Source organism: Schistocerca cancellata, chromosome 1 (genome assembly GCF_023864275.1).
Source record: "Schistocerca cancellata isolate TAMUIC-IGC-003103 chromosome 1, iqSchCanc2.1, whole genome shotgun sequence".
NCBI classification, from domain to species: Eukaryota; Metazoa; Arthropoda; class Insecta; order Orthoptera; family Acrididae; genus Schistocerca; species Schistocerca cancellata.
The window spans coordinates 842,918,772-842,940,803 of NC_064626.1; the positions used below are offsets into that span (position 1 = coordinate 842,918,772).

Here is a 22,032-nt window from a genome sequence, read left to right on the forward strand (position 1 = left end):
TGGGAAGAGCTCGAAACTTCCACAAAATGGTGGCCCAAGGTGTTGGAGATAGCAATAGGGTCCACAATAACATTGCCTGCTACTATGAGGCCGGAAATGGGGGAATGGATCTTGTTCCCAGAGAGCAGTCGGAGGTTTGCCCACACGACAGAGGAAGGGGGTAGAACTGTTAAAAGAACTGGTGACTGGAATCCAGCTAGCTCATTTTTTATCCCGAAGAACGCGACGACACCTTGCACGCATCTATTTTAATGAATGCAGTCTGCCATCGTAGGATGATGGTTAAAAAAATGCGGAGAGCACGTCTCTGTGCGCAAATTGCATTGCGGCATGCCTCAGTCCACCCAGGAACTGGGATACAATGTGGTAAAGAGGAACTGCGAGGAATGGAATGTTCTACAGCAGTAAGGATGACGTTGGTGAGATAGTCCACCTGGTCATCACAACTGGAGAAATCTTGTTCTTCGAAGGTCACCATGGAGGAGTAAAGCTGCCAGTCAGCCTTAGTAAGCTGCCATTTGGGCTTGCACATGGTTGGGGTATGAATCAGCAAATGGAGAGCACATGGGAAATGGTCGTTCGAGTAGGTGTCAGAAAGAACGGACCACTCGTGACGATGGGGAAGTTCAGCAGCGCAAAAGGATAGGTCCAAATGGGAATAGGTGTGCGAGGAGTCGGAAAGGAAAGTGGGTGCTCCAGTGTTAAGGCGAAGAGGTTAAGTTGGTTAAGGTCAGCCAAGAGGGCACCTCTCTGACAAGACCTGGGAAAACCACAAAGGGGATGATGCGCATTAAAGTCACTGAGTAGCAAAAATGGGGGAGGTAGCTGCCAAATAAGCTGAAGGAAGTCTGCCCCAGTGACACTGAATGACGGAGGTACATAAATGGTAGAGAGGCAAAAAGTCAGGCAGGGAAAGAAAAGGCAAACTGCAATATCTTGAAAATGGGGAGTCACGGAGATGGGTCACCATGTATGAACAGCATGACAGCCCCATGAGATGGAATGGCGACCTCAGGGGAGGTCAAAATGAATTGGTAAGTAATGTGAAAACTCAAAATGGTCATGAGGACGCAATTCTGTTTCCTGAAGGCAGTGTACAAGGGGATGCTGCGATGCTAAAAGCAGCCGTAAATCCTTTTTGTGGGACTGACGGCCACGAATGTTCCATTGGAGGACAATCATGAAGAGGAGGAAATGTAGGGGTGTCAACTCGGCAGCCGCCGAGTGACAGCTGGTGTAGAGTCGCTACCATAGGGCACAGAAGCAGGAGGATCCTGCCCCATGGGGTCCACAGAAGCATCGGCTTGCTTGTGCGGTTGTTCCATGAGTCCAACACTGAGAAACGGTTGGTGTTGTGCACCGGCAAGACAAAGGCCAGATGGGCTAAGGTACCACATGGCGACACAGTCAAAAAGAATCTTCGAGTTGGCGAAAGAGAAGACCATTTGGCTTTGGTGGACTTCTTCGAGCCTTTCCGGTTAGAGGAAGACTGGGGTGTTGTTTGGCTGGAGGGACAGAGGAAGTCTTCATGGGAGTACTCGTGGGAGTACTCCTTCTGTCCTTTCCTGCCTGCTGGTGGCTTCGCCCCTTGAGGCGAGAGTGACAGTTTGTTGCACAGTGGGATGGGGGGATGGCGATGCTGGGTGATTTCACAACCTCAGAGCCAAATTTGAAGTCACATGTCTGCATGGCCATGTCCTTCATGGGGCAAGGGGTAACAAGAACGGGACTATAGGTGCCAGACGGGAGAACACAGGGTTTGTGACTATCCAGTAACTTGTGAGCTACTGGGTAACGCACTTTTTCCTTTATCCGAATCTCTTTGATAGCCTGCTCTCAAGATACATGGGAAAACCCTGAGTGGCGGCAGCATGGCCACCATTGCAGTTGACACAGCGGGGAGAATAAGGCAGATAATCGCCCTCAGGTGCATCCCTACCACAGGTTACACATTTGGCCGGGTGTCGACAAAACGTTCTAGTGTGGTTGAAATGATGACACTGGTAGCAGCACATTGGGTTCGGAATGTACAACTGGACTGTGATAGATTCATAGCCTGCTTTGATCTTGGACAGCAGCACCACTCTATCAAAGGTGAAGAAAACAGTGCATGTGGGCACTAAGGAGGAATCTTATCTTTTTCATTACAAGATGGACAGCAATGACACCCTGATCAGAGATTGGATTTCGGCCTTGGTTAGACCATCAAGCAGCCTGGTGTAAATTACACCATGGGAAGAATTCAAAGTTCTATGGGCCTTGACACGAACCAGATAGCTGTAGACAAACGAGGCAGCAAGCAGTTGTTGTGCTTGAGAATCAGAAGCAGTCTCCAAAAGCAAAGTGTCGTTCTATAAACGAGAGCAGGATTTCACAGGGCTTCCAATTGCATCAACACCTTTGAGAATAATAAACGGATTTACTGTGGCGAAGGACTGACCATCTTTAGTATGTGAGACCACGAGGAACCGTGGTGCTGCAGGAAGGGTCTCCAAATCATTAGCCTCAATACACTTACATTTCGTAGACGTTGATTGGGAAGATGATTGACTCAGTGTGAGAAAATCCCCCACGATTTCCAGCATTTCCGATGATGCACTCCTTCCAACTGGGAGCTCCCTTCACAATGGGGCGCAGCTGCCTTAGGTGATTGTTTACACCTCAGGTCATACTTCCCGAACATCTGATAGAGTGACCAATCGGCAATTTGGGAAGATTGCAGCTCAGGCAATCACCCCTCCCTGAACCTGGCCTGTACCAGGGGTAACATGGGGTCCCTACCTGTCAACCTGGGGCCAGGAACTACGCATTACCCAGTCACCTATTATGCATCAGAGGCATCGGCCGACCTTCAGGAGCACACAGAGGAAGAAGAAGAAGAAAAAGAGGAAACTCAAACGCCGAAGCAGAGGAACAAGAGGAGAAGGGAAACGAAGAAAGGGAAAGAGAAGAAAAACAAAGGTGAGACTGTTCTTACATCAGCAACAGACAATACGGAACTTTTCCAATTACCTTCTAGACATGTTCCCCAAGGGAGGGAAAAAGAATAGCAATAGCGTAGACATGCAGCACGGAAGGGGAAAAATGCTGCAGAGGCCGGGGCCCCATGGTAGCCAAGCACGAACCCACAAAAGAGAAGCAAGCCCCCTGTGGGGATTTCGCAGGTTGTGGCAAAGCCATGTCTCTGCAATATCCTTTCTTGCAGGAGTGCTAGTCCTGCAAGTTTCGCAGAAAGCTTTTGTGAAGTTTGGAAGATAGGAGATGAGGTACTGATGGAAGTAAAGCTGTGAGGACATGTCATGAATCGTGATTAGCAGGGTGGCCAAAAGCTTCCCCAAGTGAAATTCTCTGATATTTCCCTGAGTTCCAGACAAATTTTACCATTTTTCCCTGACAAATGTTGAGATCTCAAGGGTAAGTTAAAACATAAGTTGACAAACTGTCTTTGCAGCTACAGTACAAGAAACAATAGTGCAAATGAGGAAATATCTAAAAAAACTTAGAAGCAGATAGTGTTTCCTGTTGTGAGCAAAAATTTTAAGTATTAACATCAACATCTTTCGTAATGAGCTGTTTTTAGATGGAGAAAGCAAGCCAAATGGTATATGTGTCTTATTAAGACCACTGATGCTATTTTATTTCAATAAAACAAAACACATTTGGTGACAAAAACACACACTTCCTTAGAGTCGAAAGACCGATTTAAAACACCTTCACTGATTTCAGAAATAACCTCAGAAAAGGTAGGCCTCTTGAAAGAAGTGTATAAGGCGGGGAAGAATTGTGTAAACCAACCCTATAGGTGACCACCTATAAAATGTTGGTTCTACTGTGTTCTTAATGTCAGTTAAATCCACTGTGTAATTTCTGTTATTTTACAGGTATTGTACGATTTCTCTTTTGAGAAATATGTAAGCACACAGTGTACAAACTACCAGCAACTGACACAATTTTCTTCTTCTTCTTCTTCTTCTTCTTCTTCTTATTATTATTATTATTATTATCTTTTTTTTTTCTCAGACTTAAGTCTGGTTAAAAATGGAACGTGACGCGGACCTCGGTCAAGCGTGACTTCCTTGTAACTGTATGGTATATGTTATATTGCATTTAGGAACTTTCGGGTAATTGAACAAGTATCAATAATTACAGATTTTTGTAATTGTATATATATGTTTGGATGTAGCTGTATTGCATTGATGTACTGGTGAATATTGTGAGGTATGACTCCTGTAGTTGATAGTATAATTGGGATAATGTCGACTTTATCCTGATGCCACATGTCCTTGACTTCCTCAGCCAGTTGGATGTATTTTTCAATTTTTTCCCCTGTTTTCTTCTGTATATTTGTTGTGTTGGGTATGGATATTTCAATTAGTTGTGTTAATTTCTTCTTTTTATTGGTGAGTATGATGTCAGGTTTGTTATGTGGTGTTGTTTTATCTGTTATAATCGTTCTGTTCCAGTATAATTTGTATTCATCATTCTCCAGTACATTTTGTGGTGTGTACTTGTATGTGGGAACGTGTTGTTTTATTAGTTTATGTTTTATGGCAAGTTGTTGATGTATTATTTTTGCTACATTGTCATGTCTTCTGGGGTATTCTGTATTTGCTAGTATTGTACATCCGCTTGTGATGTGATCTACTGTTTCTATTTGTTGTTTGCAAAGTCTGCATTTATCAGTTGTGGTGTTGGGATCTTTAATAATATGCTTGCTGTAATATCTGGTGTTTATTGTTTGATCCTGTATTGCGATCATGAATCCTTCCGTCTCACTGTATATATTGCCTTTCCTTAGCCATGTGTTGGATGCGTCTTGATCGATGTGTGGCTGTGTCAGATGATACGGGTGCTTGCCGTGTAGTGTTTTCTTTTTCCAATTTACTTTCTTTGTATCTGTTGATATTATGTGATCTAAAGGGTTGTAGAAGTGGTTATGAAATTGCAATGGTGTAGCTGATGTATTTATATGAGTGATTGCTTTGTGTATTTTGCTAGTTTCTGCTCGTTCTAGAAAGAATTTTCTTAAATTGTCTACCTGTCCATAATGTAGGTTTTTTATATCTATAAATCCCCTTCCACCTTCCTTTCTGCTTAATGTGAATCTTTCTGTTGCTGAATGTATGTGATGTATTCTATATTTGTGGCATTGTGATCGTGTAAGTGTATTGAGTGCTTCTAGGTCTGTGTCACTCCATTTCACTACTCCAAATGAGTAGGTCAATACTGGTATAGCATAAGTATTTATAGCTTTTGTCTTGTTTCTTGCTGTCAATTCTGTTTTCAGTATTTTTGTTAGTCTTTGTCTATATTTTTCTTTTAGTTCTTCTTTAATATTTGTATTATCTATTCCTATTTTTTGTCTGTATCCTAGGTATTTATAGGCATCTGTTTTTTCCATCGCTTCTATGCAGTCGCTGTGGTTATCCAATATGTAATCTTCTTGTTTAGTGTGTTTGCCCTTGACTATGCTATTTTTCTTACATTTGTCTGTTCCAAAAGCCATATTTATATCATTGCTGAATACTTCTGTTATCTTTAGTAATTGGTTGAGTTGTTGATTTGTTGCTGCCAGTAGTTTTAGATCATCCATGTATAGCAAATGTGTGATTTTGTGTGGGTATGTTCCAGTAATATTGTATCCATAATTTGTATTATTTAGCATGTTGGATAGTGGGTTCAGAGCAAGACAGAACCAGAAAGGACTTAATGAGTCTCCTTGGTATATTCCACGCTTAATCTGTATTGGCTGTGATGTGATGTTATCTGAATTTGTTTGGATATTAAGTGTGGTTTTCCAGTTTTTCATTACTGTGTTTAGAAACTGTATCAATTTAGGATCTACTTTGTATATTTCCAAAATCTGCAGTAACCATGAGTGGGGTACACTATCAAAGGCTTTTTGGTAATCAATGTATGCGTAGTGTAGGGACCTTTGTTTAGTTTTAGCTTGATATGTCACCTCTGTATCTATTATCAGTTGCTCTTTACATCCTCGTGCTCCTTTGCAGCAGCCTTTTTGTTCTTCATTTATAATTTTGTTCTGTGTTGTATGTGTCATTAATTTCTGTGTGATGACTGAAGTTAATATTTTGTATATTGTTGGTAGGCATGTTATGGGGCGATATTTAGCTGGGTTTGCTGTGTCTGCTTGATCTTTAGGTTTCAGATAGGTTATTCCATGTGCAAGTGTATCAGGGAATGTGTATGGGTCTGCAATGTAACTGTTAAATAACTTAGTTAGATGTGAATGTGTTGAGGTGAACTTCTTTAGCCAGTAATTTGCTATTTTATCATTTCCAGGGGCTTTCCAATTGTGTGTAGAATTAATTGCTCGGGTGACTTCATGTTGCAAAATTATCACTTCAGGCATTTGTGGTATCATCTTGTATGCGTCTGTTTCTGCTTGTATCCACCGTGCATGCCTGTTATGTTGTACCGGGTTTGACCATATGCTGCTCCAGAAGTGTTCCATGTCTGTTATGTTTGGTGGATTGTCTATTTTAATGTGTGTGTTATCCATTGTTTGGTAAAATCTCTTTTGGTTTGTGTTGAATGTTTGGTTTTGTTTCCTTCTATTTTCACTTTTTTTGTATCTTCTAAGTCGTTTGGCCAATGCTTGCAATTTCTGCTTTTTTTCATCTAATTGCTCTATTGCTTCTTGTTGTGAGATTTTACCTAACCTTTTTCGTTTTTTGTCTGATATTTCATTTCTTATAAATTGTGTTAGCTGTCCGATGTCTTTTCTCAGTTTTTCTATTCTGATCTGTAACCTGTGTTGCCATGCTGGTTTTGTGCGTTTCTTCTGTGTGTTGGTTTGTTCTGATCTCTGCCTAGTGTGTATATTTAGTGTAGTGAGTGCTCCTATATAAACCAGTAGTTGTAACTCTTCCATAGTTGTGTTTTCATTTATTTTGTTGTGTATGATTGTGTTGATAGTTTTTATTGTTGTTTCGACTTGTGGGTTATTTGGCGGTCTATGCAAGAATGGTCTAATGTCTGTATTTGTGTCTTTGTATTCTATATATATCAGCTGAAATTTCTTTTCTATATCTAACACGTGTGTCTCTTCGTGTTCTATTTGTGCTTGTTCTGGTGGCTGTCTTAAGATTTCGTTTTCCTCTGATTGTTTAATTGATGCGTGTTGGTCTTTGTTTGTTTGCTCTGGGATGTTTGAGTCCATTACTGTATTTTCTTCTTCTTCTGATTGCACATTATTTTGTTCCAGTATTTGTTGTACTTGTTGTTTGATGTTTTCTAATTCTGACTGGGGTATCCTGTTATTTTTGATTATTACACGGATCTGATCAGCTAGTCGTTGTTCTGTTAAAAATTTTAATTCCGGGTATCTGGTAATAAATGTTGTGTATACTTGTGGTCTGTATCCAGTTGTGTTGGTTCCTAGGTTTGTTGCTTGGTAATAACAGAACATGAGGTGTCGATTTACTTCATCTGACCATCTCATCCTCTGTCTTTGTTTTCCTTCTAGGGTGGTTGCAGGAAGCATATCCTGCAAAACACCTCTATTCGGATTTAAATCATTTTCCACGTGGCTAGCAGTGTCGTTACCATTGTGGGCGGGCATAGGGTTCAAGCGTCGTCCCCGACCATGACGGCGCTTGTCCGAGGCTTCTTTAGTTCTGTCCTGAACCAAGTAATCACACTAAAAGGGGGGTTAGCCCTATTAGTGGTTTGTTCTTTTCGTCGCCTTTTACGACTGGCAGAACATACCGGAGGCCTATTCTTTTCCCTATTATTATTATTATTATTATTATTATTATTATTATTATTATTATTATTATTATTGTCCATACTTTCCAACATATAAACTACTTTCGAAGTGTCAAAATGTACTAGAACAAATAAAATGTTTACAAAATGCCACACTGTAGAACATACTCATGGTGAGACAGTCGCAATTCCTGTTATCCATCACCCATGGTGTCTGGCCTGCTGAGGAGCACCGCAGTCCTGGGTCCTTGGAGAAACCATGAAAATCCACTGCATTACACCATATGTGTGAACCGAATGGCTTCAGATCGGCAGGCCCGATCCATTACAGATACCCACAGAAACGGCCTCCAGTTTTGGCCTGTTGTGGAAATCCACTTGTGTGGCCAGCTATTCACGAGCCACAAACAGCATGTTGATGAAATGAGACCATGGCGATCAATCCATGCAACAGATAACTTATTCAAATATTCTGAGAATCAATAACAATGAGGAAATGTAGCAACTCACAGTAAAGATGACTGCTGGGCCACAGACATGCACGTAGAAAAGACAATCACACTCTCACAACTAAATTTTCAGCCATAGGTACTGTCAAAAAATGAGAGCACACACACACAATCACTCAGGACCAACTCATGGACACATGACCACCGTCTCTGGCTTCTGGGTATACAGTCTCTCAGAATCGGATCCAAACAAATCACCCCTCATGCCTCTCTGCCTCTCGTCGCAGTTGCTAGGCTAGTGGCAAGAAGTGGTGACAGCACTGATTGCACTCTAAGGAGATGAAGGGGAGAAGCAGTAGGAATGAAGGAGTAGGGAAGTGGCACACATACTCATTGCAACCCCGTCCCCCGCCCCACGCCCAGCAATGATGCACAACATCTCAGTAAACAAACCCATTCATCTACTGAGACAAAAGCGAGATTATTTCAGTGTTTTTTCAAATTTCCCCGATTTCATTGATGTGTTTGAAATTACCTGATATTCCCTGGTTTCCAGAACTTGTGGCGACCCAGCTTGGGTAGCTCAGTCAGTAGAGTACCCGCCTGTGAACGGCAAAGGCCATGCCCCTAGTTCGAGTTTTGGTTCGGCAGAGAGTTTTAATCAACCAAGACACTTCACATCAGTGCACACACTACTGCAGAGTGATAATTTCATTCTGGGCCTACATGTTACACACTCCCTCCAACCCAGGCAAATTGAGCACATCAGTTGGTTCTTTTGCATTAGCTGTGCTCGAAGATAGGCCTTAGGTGGCTTATAAAAGCATCAGCTCTTCTTTGGAATTTCCTGAGAAAGGCCTAAAAAATGTTTTTTTTTTTTTTTTTTTTTGGTAGCAAAAGTATCATTTGTGAGGATGGTCACATGTTATTATGATGATGTTCACAAGGAAGGTTTTTTTCAGTATTATTATCTGTTACCAAGATCCAGAGTTTCGAGGTTACCACACACATGTAGTACTTGATTTTAAGCATAAGTGTAGTTTTAACTGATGTAGTGGACACAGGACAAGGATTCTGGGGTCAGCACAAGCCATTGAGGACACTGGAGTATGTTATAATTGGCATTTTTTCACCAACATAACTTTATGATGCACTCTCTGAATAATGGGCACTTCACACCTAACAGGCTGCCTCGACCTGGAAATTATTAGACAGTGCCACTTAGCAGCGTAAGTGACTTACAAGAAATTATTTTGTCATACAAAATTCTTTGTAATTACAAATCAATCATCACTTTTATGGTATACTGTAGATGCAACCTAAAAATGTTGAGCATTTTTATTTAAAGTGGCATGAAGTAAACTTGCATTGGATGGGAGATGATTTTGTGTTAACCCCATATTATGCATACTTATTTATTGTTTGTGTGTGTCAAAATACACAAATAAGCTGTAAAAATTTACTGACCTACAGAATTTATCTTATATAAGCAGTACAACCTGCTATAACCCAGGAAGAAAGAAACTGGCTGATAAATGCTCCTTTCAGAACAGGAGGAGGTAAATATGCCCCCCCCCCCCAAAAAAAATAATAAATAAATAAATAAAACCCACAATTCTGATTTTAAAAAATTGTGAAACTAGCTGCTTTAATCCTCATACCGCAAGCCTTATCAAAAATTCTGGCATGTACAAGTACCCATGTTTTTTTTTCTGCTGAGAAAGAGAAATGGAGAGAAAGAGAGAGGAGACAGTGATGGTGGGAGAGAGAAATTGGCAGTGAAAGAGAAAGAGGGGTGGGTGGAGAGAGCAACAAATGGAGCAACAGAGAGAGGAGACAATGTCAATGAAGAAGAGAGATGAGTGGATATTATATAAAGGCTTGGGAGTGGAGGGAGGGGTGGGGGGCACTCTAGATGACCACCACCACCGCCACCACCACCACCACCACCCCATACCCTCCCCCGAGTGGTAAACTTTAACATGAAAACATTTGCCCACTTTCTCGCATTCCCTATACCCATGTGTCATAGTATCCCAATCTCTGGGTCAAAATCCCTAGCAAACCATCACCAATGATGTGTGCAGAGTGGAGTCAATGGTAGTTGAAGACGGTAGACTGTAAGCAAGAAAGAAAGAGACAGTGGTATTGGGAGAGAAAAAGAAGGAGCAAAGATAGTGGCAGTGGAGCAGGGACACAGTGAAAGTGGCAGAGAAGTAGACAAGTGATAAGGTAGAGCAAGCAAAAGGGACTAAAGAGAGCAATAGTGGGAGAGACAGACAGGAGTAAGTACCAGTGGGAGAAAATGGAAACAGTGGTAGAAAGACAGTGGCCTTGAGAGGGAGATGTTGAATATGACGGCTTCACTGCAAAGAGAGACTGTGTGAAAGGATTTAGAATGTTCTGTGTTAAAGAGCATGAATATGTTCGCACGCCAAAATTTTTGTTGAGGGAGGTGGAATGAATATTGTGGCTGCTGGTTACCCATTTTTCGGTCAGAATCTTAACGAGGAGCATATTCACCTTTTTTGCACTTCGAAAGGAGCATTTTTCAGATTGTTGTTATATGAATGCTCATAAAGCCATGACAACCACTGGTTATTCAACCAAAAAGTAACCCTCATTAAGGTTATCTATTAGGAACACTGTAGAAGACTATAGAGTTTACATTGTTTGAACATAAATACATATAACTGCCACCAATCACTTATGAAATATTTCTTTATTTCCATAAAATTTTCAAGCTCATTTTCTGATGAGGCAGTCAGAACACATATTCAAGTTTTTAGCCACAATAATGAGGCATAACCCCCAACACGCACACACGCACGTGTGCCTCTATGCCCACACTGCGCTGGCTGAATACATAATGCAGGACTGCGTTTGGCAGGTAGTGGAGTGGGTGAAGGGAGAAGGGAGTAATGATGTGGGGAGTGGGAGTGATACTTGGGGAAGGGTGGCTGAAGACTCAGGGAGAGACGGCAGGTGCATAAGAAAGGAAGGCAGGAGGGAGAGGCAGCAGGTATACAAGATTGGAATGCAACACACAGGCACTGAAACTGACAAGTTCATGCACAGCACAATGACTTAGGTGGGCATACTGGGAGGCGGTGAAAGAACATAGGATGGGAAAATTGTGGAGAACTGGGTTTGTGTACCTGGGGTTAGTGAACATTGGAGACAGGTCAGTCAAAAATTAATGTCTTTACTAAGCAGTGAGCTGTTACCTAACTCCTACATTATTTACATTCTGACAGAATTTCCCACATAACAGTTGTATTTAAATTCAAGTCATCCTCACTACCAAATCTATTCTGATGCACCACAATGATTTTCTTTGCAGTCACCTACCTCATCAATGCAGCCCTTCCTTTTGAATTTCTCACACAGTAACTGGCAGATACGATTACTTTCATAGAAACTGCATACAGTTGTTTTCATCCGAAATTTGGTAACACTCAGGAATTGTTTATGTTCAGCTGTGTTGTGAGAGTCAATTCATAGAGTGTGTGTGCGCGCGCGTGTGTTTAGAGACAGAGAAAGAGAGAGAGAGTGAGAGGGGGGGAGGGGGGGGGGGGCAGGAGACGAAGATTTCTTCTTTTTGAACAATAAGACAAAGCTAGTGCTATTTTCAGATCTCTGTGTGTGTTTGCCCATGCGCAACCCACAGTTCATATGTACACGAGTGATTGCTCCTCCTTACGTTTCAGCTTGTATTTTCCATCCTGTAATTTATTTCAAAGTATAGTTCACATATCTGAAGTTATTTGCTCTGAGTGTCTGTATCATATGTAATGTGATTCCTCTTTTATCACTTCAACTAGGTTCAAAACTATAAAGCAACTTTTATGACATTTATGTGAATATTCAAACAACACACACATGGGGAATCAACATCCAGCTACTGTCACTTCTCTTACATCCCAGGGCTTATTAACTGCATTAACACAACACATAATACTTAAGAGGTACAGATAGACTGCAGCCAATTTTCTACCTGGGGTTTTTTAAAATCAGAAACTGTTTGTGTTTCATGGCTTTATTACAGCAGTCAATATTTTTACAAATAAAATCCTGCTGAGAACTAACAATGAAAAATAAAGCAACAGTCAGAGTTGATTTGAACACTTCAATGTTTTGTTATAAATTGTCCTTCTCCAAGATGTTGCTCCAAAGTTATCTTTAGAAAATGCAGAAAGTCTGTGCAAATGGACTGCTAAGTTTTAATATACTACAAAATGATCACTGCGATCACCACAATAATTGTATTTTCATTTAAAGTTTATTTTTGTTAATGCTAAAATAATTACTATGGTTAATTTTAGCCTGGCAGCACTTAAGCTGCTGTCCCCTTATAACACAGAAGTTAGTACAAAGCAACAGTGTCCTTTGTCAGCAGAGAAGTAAAATTTACAAAAAAATAAATTAAAAGAATTATGAAATTACACTGATATTCACAACAGAGTCCATAATACACATCACAAGTTCTGGAAAATAGAACACAAAATGTATGCATAGTAATTACCATCAATATTGAGCATCATTTTCCACTGAGATGGACGTACTGACTGATGAAATCCAAACCACACCTCACGACCTCCACCTAAAGGATGATAATACCCATCAGGAGATGAGAAAAATGAACGGCCAACTGGTGTGTAAGTCATGGAAGGCAAATGCCTCATTACAACATCCAATGCCTGTATGAAACAGAAATACACAAGAACTTTCAATCTCACAATGAAAGCAATCGTCAATAGTTTAAAAAATGAATATCCACAACAAAATCGGTAAAACAATAATACAAACTCAGACATGATCCCAGTGATGGCATCAAAACATTTTGCAGCACAGAATTATTAAACTTAACAGTAAATAAAATATACTGTCAGAACTGATAAAGTGGTTTAACATGTTGACCACTGCACACTTAGCGATGGATGTTTCACTGCCAGACCACACCAGGCACACGCCATTATACATGAGGCTCTGCTGCAGCCAGCACGTTAAAATATATATGTGCATGTGTGCGCTCTCTCTCTCTCTCTCTCTCTCTCTCTCTCTCTCTCTCTCTCTCTCCCCCCCCCCCCCCCCCACTATACTGTTACTCAGGTTACTTTCATGGCTTTGAATGCTATTTTATATATTTTCACCATTTTTTTCTGCAATTAAAAATATTTCCCCAGCTGCAGTGCATGCAATGTGACATAGTAGTTAACATTCCTGGGTGAAATGTTGTGGGTCGTCAATTCAAACCCGATCACCAGCAATTATTTGTTATTTTGAATTTAACATTTCTGAAAAGTTATGTTTGTCATGTTCGTATATTCTCGAGTATTCAATATTAATAAAAACAGCTGCACACACTGTCCAGGAGATCAGATCTGTTCTGGCTTTACACTGGTGTTCGTATAAAACATCTAAGTGCTACATGCAGTATTTCATTAACAACTCTGTTTTTGGATTTGGACTTGAGAGTGGTTATGACTTAACACTGGCTGGTAGAACACTATGTGCTTCAAAACATTTACATCACCAAGGCTCCAAGTAAGCATTGCAGAAGTAGTTGCCTACACGGACACAAAACCAGAACACAAACAGTCAGATTTTCTGACTCCACGACACATTTGTGATGTGAACATTTTCTCATAATGTGCTTATACTACTGGTGATTCGTAAAGGACTTCTGTACCATGACAAGCGTCTTGCAAGAACTACTGCAGTGAACCACCTAATTTTCCTAGAATGAAGTACAGGTCATTACAGAGAGGGTAAAATCTGTCTGCATTTCATACATTGGATGACAAGATAGATACGAAGCCCACACCTACTACAGTAGTACAAGTTTATATGCCAACTAGCTCTGCAGATGACGAAGAAATTGAAGAAATGTATGATGAAATAAAAGAAATTATTCAGATAGTGAAGGGAGACGAAAATTTAATAGTCATGGGTGACTGGAATTCGAGTGTAGGAAAAGGGAGAGAAGGAAACGTAGTAGGTGAATATGGATTGGGGCTAAGAAATGAAAGAGGAAGCCGCCTGGTAGAATTTTGCACAGAGCACAACTTAATCATAGCTAACACGTGGTTTAAGAATCATGATAGAAGGTTGTATACATGGAAGAACCCTGGAGATACTAAAAGGTATCAGATAGATTATATAATGGTAAGACAGAGATTTAGGAACCAGGTTCTAAATTGTAAGACATTTCCAGGGGCAGATGTGGACTCTGACCACAATCTATTGGTTATGACCTGTAGATTAAAACTGAAGAAACTGCAAAAAGGTGGGAATTTAAGGAGATGGGACCTAGATAAACTGAAAGAACCAGAGGTTGTACAGAGTTTCAGAGAGAGCATAAGGGAACAATTGACAGGAATGGGGGAAAGAAATACAGTAGAAGAAGAATCGGTAGCTCTGAGGGATGAAGTAGTGAAGGCAGCAGAGGATCAAGTAGGTAAAAAGATGAGGGCTAGTAGAAATCCTTGGGTAACAGAAGAAATATTGAATTTAATTGATGAAAGGAGAAAATATAAAAATGCAGTAAATGAAGCAGGCAAAAAGGAATACAAACGTCTCAAAAATGAGATCGACAGGAAGCGCAAAATGGCTAAGCAGGGATGGCTAGAGGACAAATGTAAGGATGTAGAGGCTTATCTCACTAGGGGTAAGATAGATACTGCCTACAGGAAAATTAAAGAGACCTTTGGAGATAAGAGAACCACTTGTATGAACATCAAGAGCTCAGATGGAAACCCAGTTCTAAGCAAAGAAGGGAAAGCAGAAAGGTGGAAGGAGTATATAGAGGGTCTGTACAAGGGCGATGTACCTGAGGACAATATTATGGAAATGGAAGAGGATGTAAATGAAGATGAAATGGGAGATACGATACTGCGTGAAGAGTTTGACAGAGCACTGAAAGACTTGAGTCAAAACAAGGCCCTCGGAGTAGACAACATTCCATTGGAACTACTGATGGCCATGGGAGAGCCAGTCCTGACTAAACTCTACCATCTGGTGAGCAAGATGTATGAAACAGGCGAAATACCCTCAGACTTCAAGAAGAATATAATAATTCCAATCCCAAAGAAAGCAGGTGTTGACAGATGCGAAAATTACCGAACAATCAGTTTAATAAGCCACAGCTGCAAAATACTAACACGAATTCTTTACAGACGAATGGAAAAACTAGTAGAAGCCGACCTCGGGGAAGATCAGTTTGGACTCCGTAGAAATACTGGAACACGTGAGGCAATACTGACCTTACGACTTATCTTAGAAGAAAGATTAAGGAAAGGCAAACCTACGTTTCTAGCATTTGTAGACTTAGAGAAAGCTTTTGACAATGTTGACTGGAATACTCTCTTCCAAATTCTAAAGGTGGCAGGGGTAAAATACAGGGAGCGAAATGCTATTTACAATTTGTACAGAAACCAGATGGCAGTTATAAGAGTCGAGGGACATGAAAGGGAAGCAGTGATTGGGAAGGGAGTAAGACAGGGTTGTAGCCTCTCCCCGATGTTATTCAATCTGTATATTGAGCAAGCAGTAAAGGAAACAAAAGAAAAATTCGGTGTAGTATTAAAATCCATGGAGAAGAAATAAAAACTTTGAGGTTCGCCGATGACATTGTAATTCTGTCAGAGACAGCAAAGGACTTGGAAGAGCAGTTGAACGGAATGGATGGTGTCTTGAAGGGAGGATATAAGATGAACATCAACAAAAGCAAAAAAATGATAATGGAATGTATTCGAATTAAGTTGGGTGATGTTGAGGGTATTAGATTAGGAAATGAGACACTTAAAGTAGTAAAGGAGTTTTGCTATTTGGGGAGCAAAATAACTGATGATGGTCGAAGTAGAGAGGATATAAAATGTAGACTGGCAATGGCAAGGAAAGCGTTTCTGAAGAAGAGAAATTTGTTAACATCGAGTACAAATTTAAGTGTCAGGAAGTCATTTCTGAAAGTATTTGTATGGAGTGTAGCCATGTATGGAAGTGAAACATGGACGGTAAATAGTTTGGACAAGAAGAGAATAGAAGCTTTCGAAAATTGGTGCTACAGAAGAATGCTGAAGATTAGATGGGTAGATCACATAACTAATGAGGAAGTATTGAATAGGATTGGGGAGAAGAGAAGTTTGTGGCACAACTTGACCAGAAGAAGGGATCGGTTGGTAGGACATGTTCCGAGGCATCAAGGGATCACCAATTTAGTATTGGAGGGCAGCGTGGAGGGTAAAATTCGTAGGGGGAGACCAAGAGATGAATATACTAAGCAGATTCAGAAGGATGTAGGTTGCAGTAGGTACTGGGAGATGAAGAAGCTTGCACAGGATAGAGTAGCATGGAGAGCTGCATCAAACCAGTCTCGGGACTGAAGACCACAACAACAACAAAGACAAGAATGCAGAAACAGAACCTGACTCAGACATTAGCGATTATGGAATAGGTGCAGTTCTAGTGCAAATTAAGGAAGGTGCTGAAAAGGTGATATATTATGCTCTCCAAGTGAGATAAACTGCTCTACAACAGAGAAGATGTATGGGCCACCAACAAACCAGTCACATTTATTTACCAAACCATTCCCTGTTGTGACAGACCACCATTCTCTCTTTTGGATCACTAGCCTGAAAGATCTGTGGGATCGACTGGCAAGATGGGCACTGAGGCTACAGAAATACATCACAGTGATGTACAAATACAGACGCAATCATAAAGACACTGACTGCCTCTCAAGGAATCATCAGGTAGAACACAGCAGGGTAGACAAAATCTTAGTCATTGCTGTGTTAAATAACACTGCTACTGAACGGAGAGAAAATCAAGCCTGTTGAAAACTGTACAGACCTAAAAGGAGAAAGACCAGGGTGTATACATGGACAAGGAAAAAAAAATCCCAGATTTCCTAGTTTAAAATACACTTTTTCCAGGTTAAGTGACAGTATACCTTTCCTCAGAACTGTAAAACTTATCAATACTTTGAATGGTTATGGTTTTATACACCGGTGTAGAATTTCCCGGCAATTTAGAGAACGAAACTCAGGGAAACAACAAGTTTTGGAAAGAACTTGGATGTGCAGCAACATGTACACTGCATATTTTCATGTTACAAAAGCATAAATTCGAGTTCCACCTGACACCACATATTACTTTCCGAAGCATTGAAATTGAGATTGCAATGTGCTTTTGTAAGCTAATCATAGCTCATGTCGCATGATCCCACCAGCCGATATTCAGAGCATACGACACGTGGTAAGTCAGCCAATGGCAACATCACTGTTAAGTACAGCGAACACACAAACAGGGAAAGTTAATAGTTTAAATTAATATACATAATGTTGCTACAAGAAAAGAAAAGCTTTTACATATAACATTAGAGTCTAAGATTAATAAGCTGCCAGAAAGATAAGGTTTCAAATATAACAATCTTTTTTGCGCATTTTACACATTAAGATACATCACACAAATGTGCCAGTACAATTTTTAATAATGACAGAAATGTCTGATCGTCTGGGCTCTAAATTCTTCTAAATGGTCATCCTCAAAGAGTTGATTTTTAAATGAAAGTCAAACGCTCTGTAATTTACGAAGTTCATCATACATTATTGCACGTAGTTCATATTGCATAAAAGGAAATTTACTTTGAAAGTAATGCTTTTCAAACAACCATTCACAATATTTTCCCGCAACCTGTTGGAAACAGGTTCATTTCAGCAGTTGCCAGAGAGCGCCAGATAACAGGCGTCAATGCGCTCGCGCAGCTACGACGACGCAGGAAGCCCGTATGTTCATATGTGTAAAACGTTAAAAGATCTTATTTTGCGTTATAAAAGAAACAAGACATGAAAGGGTATCCCAAGAGCGGAATTTTGTGAAACACACTAAAATGCATAATTCGGCTTAAAATGCACTTTCGTATGTCCAGCTACGGATGTAAATTTTCTTGGAGCACCTGTACTGTATTATCCTATGTTTGGTCCTTTATTATGGCATAATGCCATATGTGCTAGAAGACGAAAACGTGCACTTTAAACGCAGCGAACAGCTGAAACTAGCCAATAGTGTGGAATTAAACACTTCGTTTCAAATAAATTGACTGCCTCAGCGGAAAAGGTTAATAAGAGCCACATTTCTTTAGCAAACCGACAAAAATAACTTCATTGTTCTGGAAGGCTATTAATGCTTGACTGTCAAAAAGGTGGACATAAAATAAAATCTGAAACTAATAACATATTTTAGCCTTCCAGAATTACCTGAATATATTTTAATTCACATGATAGCTCCCGGCCACAGTAATTCATTTGTTTCCATTTGACATGAGAGAAATAAACCAGGAGGAAACAGCAAAATCACTAAACGTAAACATGGGTCACGTGAGGACTACCCACTTCCCCACTACAATTCGGACTGCTTTGCGCATCAGCCCCAGATCCACGATATTTCCGAACCGGGGCAATAGCAGATAGTAGCATTAATCCCCTCCCCCCCAGTACACCAAAAATTAAAAAAAAATAGACTTTTCAAAAATATGTTCATTTTGTGTTGCACATCTTTCTGAAAAATCTGATACATAAAACACCTGTGTTCGAGGAAATGTACGACGTTATTTGGTCTTCAGTGTGCGCCTCTTCACACAGCATACTTCTATCGCACCTCAGTGTATTTCACTCTGTGGAATTCAAACGTGTAATATTTCATAATGGATGACATCAAACTATATTCCAGACTGTGGAAATAAAAGGTCCTATGGTGCCTGTCCTGCTCCCAGTCGGCCGGTTTGACAGCCTGCCCATCAAATTTTTTTTTAAAACTCTCAATTAATACTGTAATGGGGAAAACAAGAACTCTTCAGAAAATTTGCACTCTTTATTGCCTATCAGCTAATAACTTACTGTTTCATGTGATATAAAATTAAATATAAGATACATAAAACCAATAAAGACAAGAGACAAGCAAGACAGTACACATTTCTTCAGTTCTTAAGTCCTAGCATTTTTTTCTCTCTAATCTTGCTACAGCTTTACATGGCATGCTTTTCTTTCTGGGAAAGCATCTATTACCTCATCAAAGTTAATCAGACTTTTTGCTACATGAGAAAACCAAATGTCGTTGTCTAATAATGAAACAGGTGTTAATACAAATATACCCAAGACTGGTGTGGTTTCTCAATTTGATTACATGTATTTTGTCACCCAGGCTTGGCTAATATTGTAGCAATTTTAACACACCAAACAAACAAGACCATTTTGGCGCAAATTGTCATTTTTATAACACGACAAAATATAATTCATGAAGTACCAATATCAAATGCCTATTAGGCCTACTACAAGCTAACGCTTTATGTTACGAAATAGTTTCATATTTTTTTCCTACTCTCAAGCATGAGACCGAAGCATGAGACCGAAAAGTAGTTGTATGAAACTTTTATATAAATTTGGAACCCTCATATTCTTCCATAATTTGTGTGATGTCCTCACTTCTCCTCTTTTCCTCGTTCTAATAAACAATCTTGTCATCATTAATTTTGTAACTATTTCCGCCAGTGTCAAAACTTATTCTCCGGTTAACTTCACAAACTCTGCCACAATCACCAGTTTAGTTATCCCGCGTTTATTCTCCAGTTAGGCATTCGTACAATGCGTTTTCCGCACTACTCCCAGAATATAACTTAAGCGGCTGCTGGCCGGGGACTGTACAACTGGTCTTTACTAGTGTAGCGGTCTGACGACAAATTTTGTGCCAAAATTTTTTTTCTTGGATACACCGAGAAGATAATATGTAATCCACTGTTAGTCGTTTATTTCTATTCTGGTGGTCTGAATCTACGGTTTTGCTAGCAATTATAACAACACTGATCATTCAAAAATCCTGTAAACCACAAACAGCAAACTGGCATTCACCCATTCAGCTTTATTCCACTCAGCTTGTATAGCCCCATCCCCTTTTGTCTGCAAGAAAGTTTATTTCTAGATACAATGGGGATTCCCCTGGCAGACATATCACGTCCGCTATGCATGCATTCAAAAATCAACTTATGTTTCATTCAGAAATCAACTTAAAATGTTATTTATTTTATTTATTTATTTATTTATTGTTCCGTGGGACCAAATTAAGGAGAAGTCTCCATGGTCATGGAACGAGTCAATACATAACACAATAGTAGAAACAGATAAAATGAAATACAAGAAACGTATTCAGGTGACAATTCGTAAGTTTAAATAAAGAAAATCAACAATGTAACACTGGAATTTGCTTAATTTTTTAGCTCTTCCAGGAGCTCCTTGACAGAATAGAAGGAATGAGCCATGAGGAAACTCTTCAGTTTAGACTTAAAAGCTTTTGGGCTACTGCTAAGATTTTTGAGTTCTTGTGGTAGCTTATTGAAAATGGATGCAGCAGAATAGTGTGCTCCTTTCTGCACAAGAGTCAAGGAAGTGCATTCCACATGCAGATTTGATTTCTGCCTAGTATTAACCGAGTGAAAACTGCTAACTCTTGGGAATAAGCTAATATTGCAAACAACAAACGACATTAAAGAAAATATATACTGTGAGGGCAATGTCAGAATTCCCAGACTATTGAATAGGGGTCGACAAGAGGTTCTCGAACTTACACCACATATAGCTCGAACAGCCCGTTTTTGAGCCAAAATACCCTTTTTGAATCAGAAGAATTACCCCAAAAAATAATACCATATGACATAAGTGTATGAAAATATTCGAAGTAGACTACTTTTCGTGTTGAACTGTCACTTATTTCAGATACTGTTCTAATGGTAAATAAAGCAGCATTTAGTTTCTGAACAAGATCCTGAACATGGGCTTTCCACAACAGCTAACTATCTATCCGAACGCCTAAGAACTTGAACTGTTCCGTCTCGCTTATAATATGCCCATCCTGTCTGATCCAGACATCAGTTCTTGTACAATTGTGAGTTAGAAACTGTAAAAACTGAGTCTTACTGTGATTTAGCATCAAATTATTTTCCACAAGCCACGAACGTATTTCATGAACTACATTATTTGATAATGTTTTAATATTACACACCAAATCCTTCACTACCAAGCTGGTGTCATCAGCAAACAGAAATATTTTTGAATCACCTGTAATACCAGACAGCATATCATTTATATAAATGAGAAATAGCAGTGGCCCCAGCACCGACCCTTGGGGAACACCCCACTTAACAGTGCCCCACTGGGACTGAACATCACTACCACTTTCAATATTGCGGAGAATTACCTTCTGCTTTCTGTTCTTAAAGTAAGAGGCGAACCAATTGTAAGCTACTCCCCTTACTCTATAATGGTCCAACTTCTGCAGTAATATTTTGTGGTCAACACAGTCAAAAGCCTTCGTTAAATCAAAGAAAACACCTAGCATTCGCAAACTTTTATTTAATCCATCCAAAACCTCACAGAGAAAAGAGAATATAGCATTTTCAGTTGTTAAACCATTTCTAAAATCAAACTGTACATTTGACAGCAAATTATGTGAATTTAAATGCTCCATTAACCTTGTATATACAGCCTTCTCGACAACTTTAGCAAACACCGATGGCATAGAAATAGGTCTATAATTGTCAACATTATCCCTGTCTCCATTTATATAAAGTGGCTTCACTACCGAGTACTTTAATTGGTCAGGAAACTGACCACTCCTAAAAGAAAAGTTACAGATATGGCTAAGTACTGGGCTAACATACATAGAACAATACTTCAGTATTCTGCTAGATACCCCGTCATATCCATGAGAGTTCTTGGTCTTTACTGATTTAATTATTAACTCAATCTCCCTCTTGTCAGTATCATGGAGGAGCATTTCAGGTAACAGTCTCCGAAGACTT

General features: G+C 39.9%; 1 protein-coding gene across 2 annotated transcripts in view; it reads right to left on the reverse strand.

The window, feature by feature from the left end:
• The window catches only part of LOC126188913 (protein argonaute-2), a 216,883-nt gene that overhangs the window by 114,009 nt on the left and 80,842 nt on the right, over positions 1-22,032 (reverse strand). For both annotated transcript variants that reach the window (XM_049930625.1, XM_049930633.1), the window contains one exon: positions 12,706-12,880. In XM_049930625.1, the coding sequence (XP_049786582.1) occupies positions 12,706-12,880 (175 nt within the window). The remainder of the gene's footprint in view (positions 1-12,705; positions 12,881-22,032) is intronic.